Source organism: Capsicum annuum, chromosome 6, assembly GCF_002878395.1.
Source record: "Capsicum annuum cultivar UCD-10X-F1 chromosome 6, UCD10Xv1.1, whole genome shotgun sequence".
NCBI classification, from domain to species: Eukaryota; Viridiplantae; Streptophyta; class Magnoliopsida; order Solanales; family Solanaceae; genus Capsicum; species Capsicum annuum.
The window spans coordinates 11,899,052-11,917,797 of NC_061116.1; the positions used below are offsets into that span (position 1 = coordinate 11,899,052).

Below are 18,746 nucleotides of genomic sequence, written 5' to 3' on the forward strand. Positions count from 1 at the left end.
CCATCTTGCATCAAATTTTGTCAGGTATGCATGAGAAACATCACCACCTTAATTTGACTGGATTTTGAAAAGTGGTGTTTTTGATAATTCAAACTTAATTCTTCTGTGATATCTTAGGTGAGTATAAAATTAGTATAAACTATATAGGATGCTCATTATATAATTGATTTATTTCCGGTAAGATATTTCAATCTTTTTCTTTTTCTTTTTTCTTTAACATTGTTTGGTTCGTTTTCCTTCCCTGATTTCAAGATGGTAAAAAATATTTTTTATTGTTGTAACTTATAATAGGATAGACTAATGAATATTTGTCATAGAAGATAATCGCAAAGTCACAAGATAGAAGATAATCGCAAAGTCACAAGATATATAGACGTGACTAACAATCTCCTTTATAATATTTAATCATGCTAATTGGACTAACTTGAAGCATGTAGTCTTTAAGGGGCTCCTACATGGATGGTGTTTCGGAAGGTCAGTTGATAAATCAAAATTTTAAAAGAAGTCCATGTCATGTCATCGAAAATGTCAACTTGCATCCTCTAAGATGGTATACTCATTTTCCTTTTGCAGGGCTTATCTAGGCTACAAGTTGCTGCAGTATCATCTATGAAAGATAAGAAAAGTATAAGATTGTGTATGCTCCCATTGGAAGCTATAGATGACATGCTATTCACGTGTGTTGCTTCCTAGTTATGAGAAGTAAAGCCGAAGATGTACAGTTAAAATTATGCACTTAAACAGTCAAGTAAGTTTCTGAAGAAGGAACCTTACAGCCCCTATGATGTATAACACTATCTATGTTCATATGGTAGAAACTGGACGTATGAACAAGATAGAAATGATCTGTATGGAAATTATAAGGGATAGGTCATTCATTATTGCTTTGCTTTCTTGTAGGAAAACTCCAATGAAATCTACATCTGATAATTGTTCAGTCATTTTGTCTCTGTAGCATCTACTTAAACATCAAGGTAAAGATAATTAATTTCATTGATTTTATTTTCTTTAGATTTGATATCTAAGTCATTAGAAATGTGTATCCAAACAATCTTTCTAATATATTTTTCAGAGTACGAGAAGATAGTAACAAAGCAATTTGTAGGGACAATCAATTGATCGTTAAGCTAATGCCTCAATATCTTGGTGTAGTTAAAACCTTTCGGGGATTGTCTTAATTGATATGTACTGAGAATAAGTTGTTAACATAAAAAATAAATTGTCTGCAGTCTTGTTGATCTATCAATATCTTCTCCGATGATGAACTCTTTACAAATTCATTTCCCAACACAAATAATAAGTTTATGTTAGATATGTCAATTTCCATCTTCTCAATATTAATCGTACAGTAAAAATAAAATTTATTGACTTTCTTTGATGACCGCGCGAAGCACAGATAGTATACATATAAATTAAATATTATACTCCAGGTCATCTAGTAAGGTGTATATGAATAATGATGAATATGGTGTATTAATAATATTGAGAATAATTATTTATTTGATTTGATGTATTAAAACTAAGATACATTATATTGCATAATTCCTAAAAAGAAAAGAGAAATTTTTCTTTACAAATATTCCCTCCACATTTGTTAGCTTTGTACACTTTCAAGGGTAATTATGTCTTTATTTATACAAATACATACATTAATAACTTTGATAGTACTAATATTATATATTAATTTTACATAAAATAATATCAAAAAAAAGTTTAAAACTAATAGTACTTGCATTAATTATAAATAAATTTAAAAAATAAAAAAAATAATTATATCAGAACTATTATTACCTGCATTATTTTTTTCTCTAAGATCTTCCACATCAAATGCATGAGAAGGGCAATTAGGTAGGGAAATACACAACACACTGATGAAGCATTCAATGTTGTGCGGGAGCATAATAATTAAGCTTCCTCGAGATTCTTGAACATTCTTGATGATAATGTATTTTTTTCCGTTTATTTTTATTTATTGATTGATTGATTGATATAAAAATAAAAAAATAATAAATCATGAGAGTACTTTTATCATATTATTTTTTAAATATAATAAATTTAATATTTAAAAAATGTATTAGATTATGAATCATATATATTTAATGTTGAGGATAAAATGAGTAGAGATAGATAAATTATTCATAAATTTTATAATTTGAATAAATATTATTAAATATTTTAAAATAAAAAAATAAAAAAATAAAAAATGGAGGGAGTAAATAAATGAATCTGTCCTACTACTTTAATTTGATAATGACTCTTCAGCTTCATTTCTTGGTGTAATAGTTTATTTCTCTCATTCCATATTAGTTCGGCATTTTCTTTTTATACACATCTTAAAAAATGATAAAAATAAAATTATAAATAAAAAGCTAATTTTACTAATTTACTCTCTTAAAAAAATTTAAAATTTTACATAGAAGGATGAACAGTTTAAAAAGAATTAATTGCTAGAATACTATGAAAAAAATTAATTAATATTTTTTGATTTAATACTGTAAATAAATAATATAAAATAAATATTTTTAATAAGATGATCAACTAATATTGAAATGGAGATAATATAAAAGATAGTAGTATACTCCATAGAAAAATTAAAATAAAAAAGACCACCATTGCATTTGCTTGTTTTTTCTTGATCAGATTCACTGTAATTATTTCACATTAAAGAGGGTTTGGTGAACATAATTAAACATGATTAATTTCCTATCCTCCTACTGTTACCTCTCATTTTCTATATTTTCTTGGTTTCGAAATTCTTATTAAAAATAGGTATTTCACTTTTTTAAATGAAATTTATATCACTAGACAATATATTTAATAGCTTTTTATTAATAATAAAATAAAATCTTCAACAAAAATAAGTACAAGCAAAGGAGTCAGGTCTTACCTTATTAATCCTAACGAGGTTATGAATGTCTATGAATTAATAACCATGAAGAAAATAAGAACGGAAAAGAATTACGTATTCTATAAACATCACAAAATTTATTATAAGGCCAAATGCAACGATCATTTTGGTTATTATGTGTAAACCTTCCGTTGAAAGTCCTATGTTAAAATTTTATACGAATATTTGAAATTATAAATTTCAGGCTAAGCTGATTGGCGAATTCAGAGCGAGGTATGGTCTAAAAAAATTCAAAAATGATTTGGACAAGTCGAGTGGTGTTTTATTTGATTTCTGTTAGCTAAGACGATAAGGAACCCGTAGAAATTTACGGTATCGAATTTGAGTAAGTTGAATTTCCAAAATTGATCTTAGTGTAAAGGACATTATTTGAAATATCCTGGATTTAAGACATGTTGCAAAAATTGAGATTTTTGGGTGAAACTAGATATTCTCTCCCATTGATGCTGCTATAGCAAAGAAATTTTCACTATATTGAAGGTCAGACCAAGTCAACGCCCGTTATAGCGGTGAAATTCACGGATTTAATTAATTTTTTTCTAGCTTCGTTAAGGTAAAGATTTCTTTCTCATTAACTAGTCATGGATAATTAAGCCTTAGAATTGCTAATTTGTAGAGCCCTTGATCCTAATAAAAAATGTAACTATTCGGAGTTTAGGGAGAGTTCTAGGGCTAATTTAAGTTATTATCTGGTGCAAGGGAGAAAATTATGTAATAAGTTAATGAGTTTTGATTATTAACGGTTGATTTACCCTTGCATTAGTTAATTAACTAATTTATCCACAAAATTGATTGTTTTAGGTGAATTACAACAGGATAGCCCTAGAACGGGAAGGAAATGATCATGAACTTCGCCTTATGGATTGAGTTTGAGTTATAATTGTCAACATGGTAGGCCATTTCATTAATTATGTGTTTATATGCATATTTTAATCCAGAGCAAGTGAAAATTACACGAAAAAGCAATGCTTTGACTTAAAGGAGTTGTGCAAGCTTTGTTTGAGGTAGATGATAGTGTTGTAGTTTAAATCCAATAGGTGTTGTTGTGCATATTAACTACTTTGTAGTGTAGCTTGTTAGTGCATGTTGTTTGACGTCGTCAATGTAAATAATTTTTTACGTTGTTGTTTGATTTTGACCTACCTCATTGATAAATATGAAATATTTAAGTATTTGAAACGTTCTCACAGATTATGGTGAAACAAGGTTGACAGACACTTGTGTTTGGTATTTAGTACATGGAGAAAAATTGTCCCCTCCAGGTAATAGTTAGAGTGGATGTTTCATTCATAGCTTGTATGTACGAGGGTTTGATTAGTTTAACAATTTCATGAGTGAATTGGAGGATGTGTTTTATGCATGATAATTGTTTACATGTCTTGACTTGATTGAACGTGACTTAGTGATATTTTGTTGACTAATTGATTTTAATCCTAAACTGCTTATTTGTTGCTTGTTATACTAAGTGTATATTGGTTGAGCATGGTTAACTTATTGTACAATAATTTGGTTACATGTTAATATTTTCACCTTGGGTTGGTCAAATGATCCTACCAGTACATTATTTTTTCTTGTGTGCTGATATATTATCTATTTTTACTTTTATGAGTGCAACGCATATTTCGGTGGCTTTTTCAAGACCTCACTTGTGATTTCAGTGGTTGATTTCGAATTCAAGAGTGAGCAACATGCTTTGCTACCATGAATTCTTCTTGGATGACATAGTCTTTATTTCTGAACTTATACTTTTCATTTTAGTTTTGAAATTGCATCCCCTTCTTGAAAATCTTAGATGTTTTGGTATGGATGACTTTTGGGTCCTAGAGATGATTTTTGTTTAAGTACAATATTCCGCATTTAGTTGTACTTATGTTTTTGATTTTTGACTTGAATATCTTTATTGATGGATTGGTTTTGGTATTTCTTCTAAGTGTTGATTTAAAGATGGTATTTTGCGGCAAATGGTTGTCCCACCAGGTGAGCAATGTGGGTGTCACTCACGACGGATTTGGACCGTGACACCAAATACATTCAACCCTCTTAAACTCATTCAAAATTTTCATTTAGACACGTGAATTTTATCTTGTTTCAATTGAACACAAAATTATACAAAAATTTATTTTAGTTAAACACCACAAACTGACTTGACATGTTTCATAAAGATGATGTGGAAGCAATTATGACACATATTTGGAAAAATGCCACATAGATAAAGTCACATAAAAAAGGATTAAAATTCATTTATAAGCAACTGGGAAGTGGTGATGGCTTCTATGCCCTTCTTTCTTAGACCAGGAAGCTTAAGACTAATGGCAATGCTTGTTTGAATTGTACTCTTGACATTTAAATTAGCCGTTACTATTCTTTAATGATGTTCCTAGCTTAAAATAGAAAAAAAATCAACATTGATATCTTTGTGAAACTCGAATAGTTAAGAGATGATGGTTGCACACAGATGAATTTTAGCCCTTTTATGTGACTTTTATTTATGTGGCAATTTTTTCAATGTGTAATGATTGTTCAATGTCATGTTTATGAAATGCGCCAAGTTATTCTGTTGCATCTAATTGGAACAAACTCATGTATAATTTTGTATTCAATTAGGATAAAATAAAGTTTAAGTGTCTAAATGAGAATTTTGAACAAGTTTAAGAGGGCTAAGTATGTGTTTGACCTTATAATAAACTCTATGATAATATTACGTAGGAGAATGATTGGGTAATACAAAACTTTAAAAGCCAAGAAGAAAGTTCAGTTATCAAATTCAAACTTTTTTGTATAAATAGATGAACTAAAAAGGATAAATTACACTTGCAAAATAGATGAACTAAAAAGGATAGATTACACTTGCAAAATAGATGAACTAAAAAGGATAGATTACCCATGCAAAGAAGCCTGAAGTAGTTTTCTCTTGTCTTCTTCTTCAAACCTGTCTAATAGGTCTTGATAGTTCATCATTTCTTCTTGAGTTTATTGGATTTTATCCAAGTTGTTGAATTATTATTACGGCTCAAATGCACACGCAAGTGCACGTGGCCATACAAGTAATATAGTGACTTAGACAGTCAGATATCGTTCCCACGAGGACTAAGCAATTAGCAAAATAATCAACTTTAATTTTAGACAAGGAGGTATTAAGTGTTGTAAAGTATCACGATGATTGTGAAATTGTGAATAAAAATGTAAATTAATAAATAAGAAATAATAATTTGTGACAATAGCAAAGCAAGCAACGGTTCTAAACAGTAACAGTGAGAATTCCAGAGTTGAGGCACATCTAATAATCATACAATTCTATCTTCTTATCACATTCTATTTGGTTATCGAGTTATTGATTCGCAAAATTAATTGTATGATCTGGTCTCCCGACCTAAAATCTTCTATCTATCTGACTATTGCAACTACAACTCCCACAGAGATGCAACAATTTATCTAGATTCATAAAGTTATCTTCTTGCAATTAAACCAAGCAAGGCTTCTAGGTATATCCGTATCCTAGATGCTAATCAAACCCCTTATTTCATAAAAAGATAAGAACCTTACTCCTTAATTTCTTTGATCTGTCCTACGATTCTCCTCCCGAATTCTCATAGAAATATAGATTTATTCTAATGGTGACGGCTCATCAAAATAGTAAGCTCAAGAAATTAAGAATAACTCATACGATAATCCAACAAAAAACTACGATAAAGAATATCAAAAAGTAATCAAGTTCTTGGCCTCAACCCCAGAACAAGGGAGTTTAGCCACTCATGTTTGAATTCAACATAAAAAATAAGTAATTAATCATACCAAGAATTAATCTTGAAGTAAAGAAGTTCAAAAGAAATTCTAAAAATCCTAAGAGAGAGAATTTTGTGTTTTTTCTTCACTGCTATGCTTTCTCAAGTGTCTTTAATTGTATTGAATTGTTCCTTTGATAGCTGGGATAAAATAATCCCAATTTTGTCATGCAGCGGGACGCACTATGCTGTCCAATGCCATACGCCTCGTGAATCTGTGTCATCCCAGAAGGTTACTATTTTGTGACAATTGCGCTTTGGCTCCTCACGGCGATGCGATGCAATCACGGTGAGCTACTGATTTTTGACAAATGCGATTTCCTTTTCCACCGCGACGCATTGAACTGTAACTTCAAAAACTGGCAACTGAAACTTCATCGCAACACGGTAATAGCGCGCCCACATTCTGGAATTTGACAAATGAAAACTGGCTCCTCACCTCGACGCGCTGATATCGCTGTACCATTCTAGATTTTGACACACGTCATTTGATCAGCCAACGCGACGCGGTGATTACAAAAATTAAAATTTCGAACTTTCAGCTTGCCTTTCTGAGCTATGTTTCAATGCCTTTGTTTGCTCCCTTTGTCATTACATATCATTAATGTGTCCAATCCCATCTAATTCGATCACAATTTAGTCCTGAAAACACTAATCATGTCCATTAGATAAAGAACGCACTTAAAGCTCAATTACACTCAGAATAGCACATTATAGCTCTCAGATCAAGTCCAAATCTAAGAGATTATTGGTGATTGAACATATAAATATGCCCAAGATCAATTGTCATATAATTTTGTTTTGTCAGTCACAACAGTAGATATTCAATAATATTTCCTCCACCTCATATTAGTTGTCCACCTGATTTAAAAATAGTTGTCTCATATCAATTTGTTGTTTACATTACTAATTCAAAAGAAAACTAATTAAATTTTTTCCACATTACTCTTGCAATTAATTCTTTTTGAAAGTGCGAACACGTATTTGTAAAATTCTAAAAAAAAAAATATAAGCGTGAATTAGAAAAACTAACTTCTTATTTATTCAATCCGTCTGATTTAATTACTTGTCACTATTTCTCTAATTTGATTTTTATTGTTACTTGTTATTTTTCACAAATTAAGAAAATACAAATTTTTTCTCATGTTTTACTCTTAACATTAATTACTTGTTCTCCAAATCATTTTCTAATACTTATTGCTCCCTCCGTCCCATTTTATCCGTCCCAAATTGGGATGGCACAATTATTAAGAAAACAATGATTGGTAATATAACTTTATCATTCTCCCCCTCTTAATTGTGTCTTGTTGTTAGTTTCAATATTGATGGATCACTAATACCAAATCATCATTTATATTCTTAATGGTGTACTCTTAATGATACTCATCTTTGCAACATTTTTCAAGAATACTAATAATAAGGAGTAATCAATTACACTAAGGGTATAATGAAAAAAAAAATTATCTTGTCTTGATGAGTAAAAAAAGGCAAGTAAAATGGGACAAATTAAAAAATTTGGGATGAGTAAAATGGGACGGAGGGAGTACTAAACACCAATTAATAAGGATAATATGATAAGTCACTATATCAATGATTGTTTTCTTAATAGATATGTCAAGTCAAAATGTGATAAATTTACCCAAACAAAGAAAAAATGATTTCTTAAGATGTGTGTAAAGAATAGACAACTAATATAAAACGAAGAAACTGCCTGTCATTTTAAAAAATTAACACATAATTACTTGTTTGTTTATATATAAATCTTTAGTAATAAATAAGATATTGATATAGTGTAAAAAAGTATTTAGGAATGAAAAAACAATAAATAGAGAACTATCAAAATCCTTTTCTAATTAATATTCTTTCAAGGAGCATATAAAAAAGAAACACTATAAATACTAGAGAAAAGACATCAAAATTTCTCTGAACTTGTCGCCAAAACTTACTTTAGACTCTAAACTAATTGCGTAATTATTTATCCCCCTTAACAACTGTCAAGTGAATTAATTTCAACCTCAAAATCAAAAATCTCACTCTCACAATGGAGAGTGCACAACACACGCGCCACGTCATTGCCAAATCGGTGCCACGTCAGTGTCATGTCATTATCACGTAAGAAATTATAATTTAAAAAAAAATCCCACACACTTACTTTTTATATATTTTAAATATATATATATATATATATATATATATATTTATAAAAATGTATATTTTATATAAATAAAATAGACCCCACCCCCCTTCGTTCTTCTTCACAGCCCCCAACTCCCATCCCACCCCCCTTCGTTCTTCTTCACAGCCCCCCCCCTAATTCCTTATTCTTCTTCAGCAGGCAACAATCCCCCCCCCCCCGCCCCCCCCCCCACCCCACCCCATCCTCCTCCTTCTTCTTCTTCTTCTTCACATAGAAGCACCCCTTTTTCTTTTTTCTTTCACCATTGTTGCAAGCTTTTTCAATGAGTGTTTTTTTCTTCATCAAATGAAAAATTAACTTGAGCAAATTTAACAATGGATTAAATACATGTACATGATCACAAAAATACATCAATACACAAAATCTCAAATCCAAAGTGTACATGATCACAAAAATACATCAATACACAAAATCTCAAATCCAAATTCTTTCACATTAACCAAAACCCAAAATTTCAAAACTCCCAAATTTTCAATCTTTTACTCAAAAATGTCTACAGAAATGGTATAAACAGTCCCAAATTTAGAAATGGCATAGATGGTATTCGCATGACACGAAATTCTTGATCAAGAACCAAACTTTTTCATCGATCTTGAACCCTTTTTGATTGTCGAAAAATGAAATTTTGGATCAATTGAAACTTGATAGGTAGGGGATTACAAAGAAACGGGGTGGGGGTATGAAGAAAATGAAGAAATTGAGTGTTGGGGGGTGGGGTGGGTGTGGGTGTGGGGAAGGAAAGTGACGAAGAAGATGAAAATGTCTACCGATTAAGAAGATGAAGTTCATGTCGTTTCTTGATCTTTTATTTAATATTATATATATATATATATATATATATATCTATATATATATATATATAAATAATAATAAAAAAGTGAGCCCTTTTTAAAAAATAAAAATTCACGCTTTTTTTTTTTTGTCACATTAGCCGTAGGGAGTGAATTTAATTCACTTGAAAGTTGTTAAGGAGAATAAATAATTATCCAATTAGTTTAGGGTTTAAAGTAAATTTTGACGATAAGTTGTGGAGAATTTTGATGTCTTTTCTCTAAATAATATGAGGCCGGAGAGCTAAAAGTGAAGTAAAAGTTCACGGTGGGAGTATAATTTAAATCCAATTTTGTAAAATCCCTTGAGAGTGAATCATAGATTAGTGCAGAAAAAAATTACTGCTTCCGTTCACATTTGACATTTTTTTTTTTAATCTGTCTTAAAAATTTTTTTTATTTTAATATAATTTTAAAAACTTTATTTTAATATTTTTTCTTTATCCTTAATAAAATTATTTACAATAACATAAATATTCAAGAATTATTTTGAATTATAAATTTTTAATTATTATTATTTTATTTTTTTTGGTTAAATAACATCTGAAGTTAAAATATGTCATACAAAGTGGAATAATAGAAATACTTACAAATTGCTTCAAGTGAATTCTGTGTATGACCAGTCACTTCATATTAATTGCCCCCCGTTGGACGTGCGTACCAAGTACCGACTCATAAATACTCTCCCAATTATTTTACTCGTCATCTATTTGATTTATTTGTTTCTAAAAAAATTATTTGTTTTAGTTATTATATTTTTATTTTTTATTAATCATTTTGAATATTTATCTCTCTCTTCAATAAATATCTTTTAAAATTATCATATTCATGTGTATGTATTTGTGTTCTTCACTTATATTTTTATGTTAATTAATCAATGTTCATATTACTTATTACAAGAATAATTATTTACTAAGGACAAAATGAGAAGAAAGTATCTAATTATATTTTAGTTTTCTAAAATGGCAACTATTTTTTATCATTATTTTTAATAAGAACAATAAGTAAAGTGGTTCGAAAGGAGTACAAAATACCAAGGAGTACAAAATACCCTTCTTTGTTATATTACTTCGCCTTTATATTAAAAATAGTTATTTCAACTAAAAAGTATTAAAATTATTCTTAATCTATGTGAAACTATATAAAAATGTCATTTGTTCATAGTTTGGTCCAAAAATATAATTTGTTAATAATTTGGTCCAAAAATGTCCCTAATGTCAATAGTTTGATCCAAAAATGTCTCTACCGCTAATAGTTTAATTGATAAATACCTCTGTTGTTAATAAGTCAAAAACCTTATTTAGTCAATAAATATATTATTGCTTAATTTTTTAAACATAAATTAAGTTTCTAATTCACTTTTTAAACATAAATTAAATTTCTAATTCAATAAATCAAATAAGAAAAGATAATATTATGTTCCAGCTTCGAACTTATAAAATTCAAATCGTCAATTCCGTTCTTCCAAATAAAGAATTAAGGGGAACAGTAATAAGAGTGAAAATGAGAAAATATTATGACCCAACCAAATAAAAGAACAACAAACTTTACATTTCATGAGCAAAGAATCCACAAATCGATTAACTATATCAAGAAAAATTATTACAAAGATACATAAATTAAATCCCAACGAAAAATCCTTTCATTATTGTTTCTTTTGTTTAGGGTTTGGCGGGGGAGCTTAATGGAAAAAAATACACTTAAAGTATTTTAATTTTTGAGATTCATACTTGAACTATCAGGTGTGCGAGTTTCCTGTCTGAATTATCACCAATTATTTTGTCAAAACAACACTTCAACTATTAATATTTGAGTTTCATATCTGAACTTTCAGCTAGGAAAAATGAACACTTGATAATTGAGGTGTGTTCTGATAAATAATTAGAGATAATTTAGACAAAAAAAACTCACACGCCTAATAGTTGAAGAGTAAAATTCAAAAGATCAGAATACTTTAGGTGAGTTTTTTATCCTTTACTCATAGATCAAGGGATGACATAGTCATCAGGAACATAAAAGGTGCTTGGATCTTCATTTTGAAGCCATCCATATTTTTCCAAGAAAGGATTTTCTAATGTTTTTGGTGGATAATTATCAATGCAATCTTCCCAAACATTCTCATCACGCAAATCTCTAACAACTTCCCACAAACAACTATTACACTTAAATCCTGCACCAAAACTTATCATAAAAACTTTATCACCTATTTTTAGTCTCTTTTTAGCCTCCATGTAACCAAGAACATACCAAAGGCTGCTAGCAGAAGTGTTACCAAATCTATGTAATGTCATTCTTGCTGGCTCCAAATCATACTCACTTAGGTTTAAATTTGCACCTATTCCATCTATTACTGCTTTCCCTCCCGTATGAAGACAAAAATGATCCACACCTGTAGCAATGACAAAATTAGACTATAAAATTATGATAACTCAGTCTATTGTGACCCGTCTAATTAATTTGGTTCATTTAAAAATTGAGTTGATATACAATTCAAATTGATCAATGAGAAATTCTAGTGTCTAAATATTTTTAAATATAGTTTTTTTAAAGAAAAAAAAATTGTTTGTAATATCTAGCCATAATAAGATGATATTTTTAAAATTATGTGCTTTAACCAATTATTTATTTTTTAAAAGAATTAAATTTAGGGAGCTGGTGAGTTGGATTATGACCATTTAACTCATTTCAAATCAAATAACATTTTGACAGATCATTAACTCAATCAAATTGACCAATGAAAAACTTAGTCTAGATTTTTTATTTTATTTTGTATGTTATATATGGTCATAATAAAAGAAAAAATAGTTTCGTATTAACTGCGTAAATAAATTATCATAAAATAACAAAAGGATTTAAAATTTAGTAAGAGTTGGTGGGTTGAGTTATAAGCCTATTTTTAGCCTATTTGACCCAAACTCATTTCAAGTGAAATAACTTTTTAACGATTATTTACTAACTCGATCCATCTTAATCGATCTATATTCAGTCAAATTCGCCTATTTGACACCCACACGCACCTGTCTTGAGATTGATCATCGGGCGACGAGCTCCAAATTTTCCGAAATTCTGGCTCAAAACCCTATGAATCGTAGAGAGAACTGAGAATCGAAGAAGCTCTCGAATTGGAAGAATTTTTGGTGAAATTGCTTTCAAATTGTCAACAAATGCTCTTGTTGCAGCCTTGGGAAGATGTTTATCAAGATGAAATCCTGTCCTACCTTGATCATCCTCTTTTTGTATACAACAATTATATGACTCATCTTTTGCACCATGATGTGTCCTAACTAGACATTTTAACTTGAACATAGCTTTATTTTTCAAATCCAATTTATTTGTCAATAGTATTGCACAACCACCTGACCTAAACAAACAATTAGCAAGAATCATAGATCTATCATTTCCTGAATACCAATTTGGACTTAAAGACTCAGATGTCACAACTAGTGCTAACTTATTCTTTTCAATCTTGAAAATGTTTTGTACGATATTTATTGATATGAGGCTAGCACTACACCCCATTCCAGTAAGATTATATACCTTGATGTCTTCTCTTAACTTGTAGTGATTGATAATTCTTGAAGATAATGAAGGAATAGTTGCAAGCATTGAGATATTCACAACTAGTACATCAATTAGTGAAGGTGGAATATTTGTTTTCTTGAAAAGCTTGTCAATACTATGATGAAAAAATTCATCCATTTCTGAAATACCATCATGATAAGTTGGACATTCTTCACGACCATAAAAGACCATTCTTGGTGCATATGTTTGTTCACCTATGCCAGAACTCACAATAGCTTTGAGAAGAAACTTGTACTCATTTAGTCCAAGATTCTTGTTTCTCCTTATCACTTCTCCACAAAATCTTGTGCTAAGCATTCGATCATTGATTGGTTTGTAGCATTGGTAATCCAAAATGTAACAAGTTTGGTGCCTTCTTTGATCTATGATCTTCCATATCATTAAAAATAGACAAAAGATGAAGAGGGCATATAAGAAAATGGAAATGGAATCCATAAGAAGAAAAGAGGAATATAGAAGATTATAAAAAAGTGTGTGTGAGACACAAAAAAGTGGGGTGTTTTATAAGTACTCCAATTGAGTATGTTACATGGCCAGCTTTTTAAATTTGTTAGGATTTTTTTTTTAAGTAATCATGTTTGAATTGAATATCTCAATTTTTATAGTAAATTATTTTGGTTCAATTTTTTTCAAAATAGAATTAACATGTGTTTTCATTCGTTTATTAGGTAATTAAGTTAATCAAATAGAATATGCATGACAATTCCTTTAATTTATACACATCAAAATAAAATAGAAAACACCTAGTATTGTATGGTTTATTGAGGCCAATGCATATATAATTGGTAGAAATAATATATTTTTGTGTCCTAATAGATGAATAGGCATAAATGGAGGAAAAAAAAAAATCAAACTCAAAGTGTCTAATTAAAACACTTTATAAGGAGTTAAAGCATTCAATCACATCATAACTTAACTCGAGTATTTAAATGAAATATATTAATAAATTTAAGTGACTAGTCATGTATTAAGTCAAATTTAAATCAAACTTAATATGTATCTCAAATTAGTACTACTTTCCCATCTTAGTAGCTTAATTGTTTGGTTATCTGAACTTCCACCTTATCAGTGAAGAGTCTGTTTCCCACGTTGAAATTCCCTTCTCATTTCCCATTGCCCTACCCCAATTTTTTTTTTTTTTTTAAATACTACTAAAAATATCCTTTTTAATGTAGACATTTTTTTCTCATTTAATCGATCAGTCTTCTTCTTTGTATTATTCATCAATGCACTATCATATTATTGTCGGTGTCCTTGTAGTTAGACATTTAAATTCCCCTACATTATGAGCACAGTTGATGGTGATTTAACTCAATGTATCGTCCAAGTGAGAAATGTGATGTGTGATTGATGAGATATTCAAATATACTTTGAAGTTAAAAACTGATCGAACTATACTCTGAGCCTGTAAAATAACCAAAATAAATTGAGTATTTTATTGTGTGCTATGTATTTTTTTTTTTAACGGAATAATCTCTATCTCTATCTCTATTATATTATAAGTGTGAAGGCCCTTATAATTGACGTTTGCCCTTTTTGCCCTTCATTAAAAGTCTTTACTTTAAACAAAATCATCTTTTTCCCTTTTATGATATTAAATATTAATTTAAATTGCAAAATCCTATATTACATAGTTATTTACATTACAAAGTCCTATTCTATTTCAGGTAGGTAACTTTCTACAAATTATTTTTTTAAATTAAGTACCTCAATTAAAATACCTTATATTACTTCTTTTTCTCACGTTCATAAAGATAACGATGGAGACGACTTCAATGAGGGAAAAGGAAAATAATAAGCTAAATTACAGAAATCAATTCTTCAAAAATTGACTTGCGCTTCGTTTTCTCATGAAAACAATGTGACAATGAGTTTACACCGTACAACTGCTTTCTTTTTACGGCGATTTTTATTTTGTTTGTGCAATGTGTAGTGATCTCAAACAAATATGTGTTTACGTTAATTTTTGTTAAATTAATTTTGTTATTTGATTATTATTATTATTATTATTTTGAGTTGAGGATTTATCAGACATAATCTTTTAGTCCATAAAAGAAATAGCAGTAGAATAAAGGTAAGTTCTACGTGTACGTATATTGTTATTATTATTAATGTTGGTGTCGCAGATATCATATATACTTATAAGTTGCTTTAATGGCTAAGGTTTTACTTGGACACCACATGCGCAATCATCAATATTGAAAAGGTAGGCATTCATGATATGATATTTTTTGTTGTATTTTCATTTAATTCTGAATAGTGTATTTTCTTTTAACAAAAACGGATGAGAGAAAAAATATGTAGAAAAAATGTGTGAGTTGTTTGAAATTGAGTTATTCTATAAAATTATTTCTTCTTCAATTTTCAATTTTGATGTGTTTGTATTATTGTAGTCAAAAGAAAGTGAAGACAAAAGTACCTTAACTTTTTTCTCTTTTTTTCGTTTTGAATCTATGATAGATGATTTAGTATTAAATTTTATGTTTTTTTTAGTACTGGAGTTCTTCTTAAATTTTGGTTTTATTGTAGTACAAAGAAAGTGAAGACAAAAGTAAGTAAAGTCACTTTTTTTTTTTTGCAATAGCTTTATTAAGGTATCGTCTTTTTAGTACTATTTTCATATCTCGATTAATGTATTGTTTTGTTGATATATTGATTATCGTATTGTTTTATTGCGGTACATTGGTGCTATATGAATGTTCCATTGAACTTGGGTTCAATCAAGACAGGTCAAATTAAATCAATTCTAAAATAAAGATCATCGAATAAAGAAAAATTGAGGTAAGCAACCACCTACTTTGTGAGCTATGTACCAATTTAATTTCCTTGACTATTAGATTTAAGATTTTTATGGAGTACATATCGAGAATAGTAAAAAGATCTCTACCTTTGTATCAAATTTCATGTCAAAGCGCACTATTATTTCTTAAACCCACCTTCACTTCGACTTTTTGTCATCATAAGCAAAGATTTATTTTTAACAAAGTAATTTCTTTGTTAGTTGAAGTTGATTGTTGGTGGGTTTTGGTTTTGATGAATTCAATTGATCCTAGTTTTTTTTTTTTTTTTGAGAAGTTCGGTATTCTTTCAAATTGAGTTATTAATGGGTTTAATCAAACCTATTTAACTAGCGTATTAGAGCTAAATCTTTTCAAAGCATGTCTGAAAAATTTTAGTTCACGAAGATCTATGTTTTTTTTGTTCTTCGTCTGATAATATAATTGAATACTTTGTTTTTTCCCTCAAATTATCAATTTTATTTTCAGTGCTTTGTTTATACATAGAAGCATCATGGGTTCTTTATCAATAAAATTTTTTCTCTAAATTCAGGTAACCATTATATATGTTTCTATCGTCTTATAAAACCTTTTTTTTTTTTAGTAATTTTGTCTTGCCTGAAGGTGAGTCTAGGAATAACTGATAAAGTTGTTGTCATGTAAAAAAAAGGTCACGAATTCAAGCCTTGAAAACAAACTCTGGCAGGAATGCAAGGTAAGGTTGCGTACAATACACCCTTGTGGTGGGATTCTTTTTTGAACACCGCACATAGTGGTAGCTTTGGTACACCGGACTGTCCTTTTTTTTATCTTGCCTACGCATTGTAATACTTGCATGAAAATGTGATTATAAAAGTTTATTTTGAAAGTTACATACTTTTTTTCTGTAGGAGTTTTTTATTTCTGAATATTGAAGGTGACCAAATCGTGATTAGATTTGTTATGTTATATCGAACGGACATGATGTTGATTCATCTTATCGAATATGGCCTTAGATAGAAGGTTATAGAGTACTTTAATCAGATTTGGGTAAAGGTTTATTAGATAGTTAAGCTAGCATTGTGCTTGTGTTTTATTCTATATTACTACTACTATTAAAATTATTATTGTTTGGATGATTCGTATGTGTGCAAATGCAAAGCTATATTGACTTTATATTGTCAATCTCCCATCCTTTGCTTTCTGTTGAATATTTAGTTTGGTTGATCTGTTTTAATTATGCATTAGGTGTATCTCTGTGAACATATATATGCATTGTTAACTATTATTTTCTGCATGTAAATTTTATGTGCAGAGTTTTAGAAGAGTAATTGTGTTGATATTTCAATTATTTATATTATTTTGTTGTAGTTCAGGTGATAAATGAATATTTGGTTGGGCTCTGTAGCGGTTAGGTTTAGTCTTATTATTTTAATACTTCGATTATTATATTATTTTGTTGTAGGTTTTCTTCTATTATTATATATGAAGTATTTGTTTTGCTTAATACATGCGATAGATGAATTTTCGATCGAATTTTTGCCTAAAGTTTATGTTTAATGCTATTATTATGATATCTTAAATCTCGATTATGCGTTATTTTGTTATAGTTTATTAGTGATGTATGAGTATTCAATTAGAATTGGAGACAATCAAGACAGGCCAAACTAAATCAATTATAATGTGAAAATTCTTGGATAAAAAAGTTTGAATTGAGGTAGACAAGTAGGTACTTTATATTTGTTGTTAATCCACCAAAGATAGAATGTAATTCATAGGAAATAGCACTCAAAGACAAACTTGAAAATAATAATTAAAGAATATTGAAATCTTAAGAAATTGAGTGGAACTATAATGCTTTTGAATTTCTTTCTTTGCTTTGCATGAAAGTTTCTCAAGTCTAAAGTTAGCCACGGTTCCTCCTTATTTCTCATTATAATACCCTATTGATGACTGTCTAAAATTTCAGAAATTATATAAAAAATATATTATTAATTAATTATAATTTTTTTTTGTTATGAAGTGTTGTGAGATGATTTTTATATTGATATAGGAGGTGCTAATTAATTGATGCAACACACATATACTAACATTAAAAAAACATATACTTTTGTCATTTAAATCATGAATTTAATGTTTCATATATTGCGACTTCAACTGTAATTTATTTGTTTTTGTATTCAAGTCCTTCACCATAGAGACATCAAAGGTAGTTGACTTATCCATATTAATTAGTAGAACTATAATACCCTAAAAGATACAGTGAAAAATTTTCAGACAATTTTAAAAGATTATATTATCTCCATTTTAATTTGTTTGTCTAATTTTGACCAAGCCCCCGTAACATACTAATGATTTATATCTAAATTGCCCTCAATTTTGATAAATATATAGAATTTCGAGAATAAAAATAACACTTCATAAAATAAAGTGCTTCTAGAAGTAGCAAAGAAATATAATGACTAAGTTCTTCTTTAATTTAACTAATTTTTTTATCTTCAAAATTTTACATTATCTTTTTAAAAATTTCGTACATAATAAAATGACTTACTGACTTACACACGAAAATTTATTTTGTATATATGTTTATTTTGAATTAACGCTTGATACACTTATAAAATGACTTACACACGAGAATTTATTTTATATATATATATTTATTTATTTATTTTTAATTAACGAGAATTTATT

General features: G+C 28.9%; 1 protein-coding gene across 1 annotated transcript; it reads right to left on the reverse strand.

The window, feature by feature from the left end:
• Nucleotides 1–11,247: 11,247 nt before the first annotated feature.
• On the reverse strand, nt 11,248–13,839 carry LOC107873533 (3-ketoacyl-CoA synthase 12). Its single transcript, XM_016720407.2, has 2 exons — nt 12,735–13,839; nt 11,248–12,106 (listed from the first exon to the last, which is right to left on the reverse strand). The coding sequence occupies exons 1-2, from the start codon at nt 13,732–13,734 to the stop codon at nt 11,703–11,705; spliced, it is 1,404 nt and encodes a 467-aa protein (XP_016575893.2). The 5' UTR covers nt 13,735–13,839; the 3' UTR covers nt 11,248–11,702.
• Nucleotides 13,840–18,746: the final 4,907 nt, after the last annotated feature.

What these genes read in the sequence shown, in the direction of transcription:
- LOC107873533 (XM_016720407.2), bottom strand. Translation starts at nt 13,734, where the DNA reads ATGGATTCCATTTCCATTTTCTTATATGCCCTCTTCATCTTTTGTCTA. An exon ending in GATGATCAATCTCAAGACAG is followed by an intron (nt 12,107 to 12,734) that starts GTGCGTGTGGGT and finishes TCATTGCTACAG; the next exon opens with GTGTGGATCATTTTTGTCTT.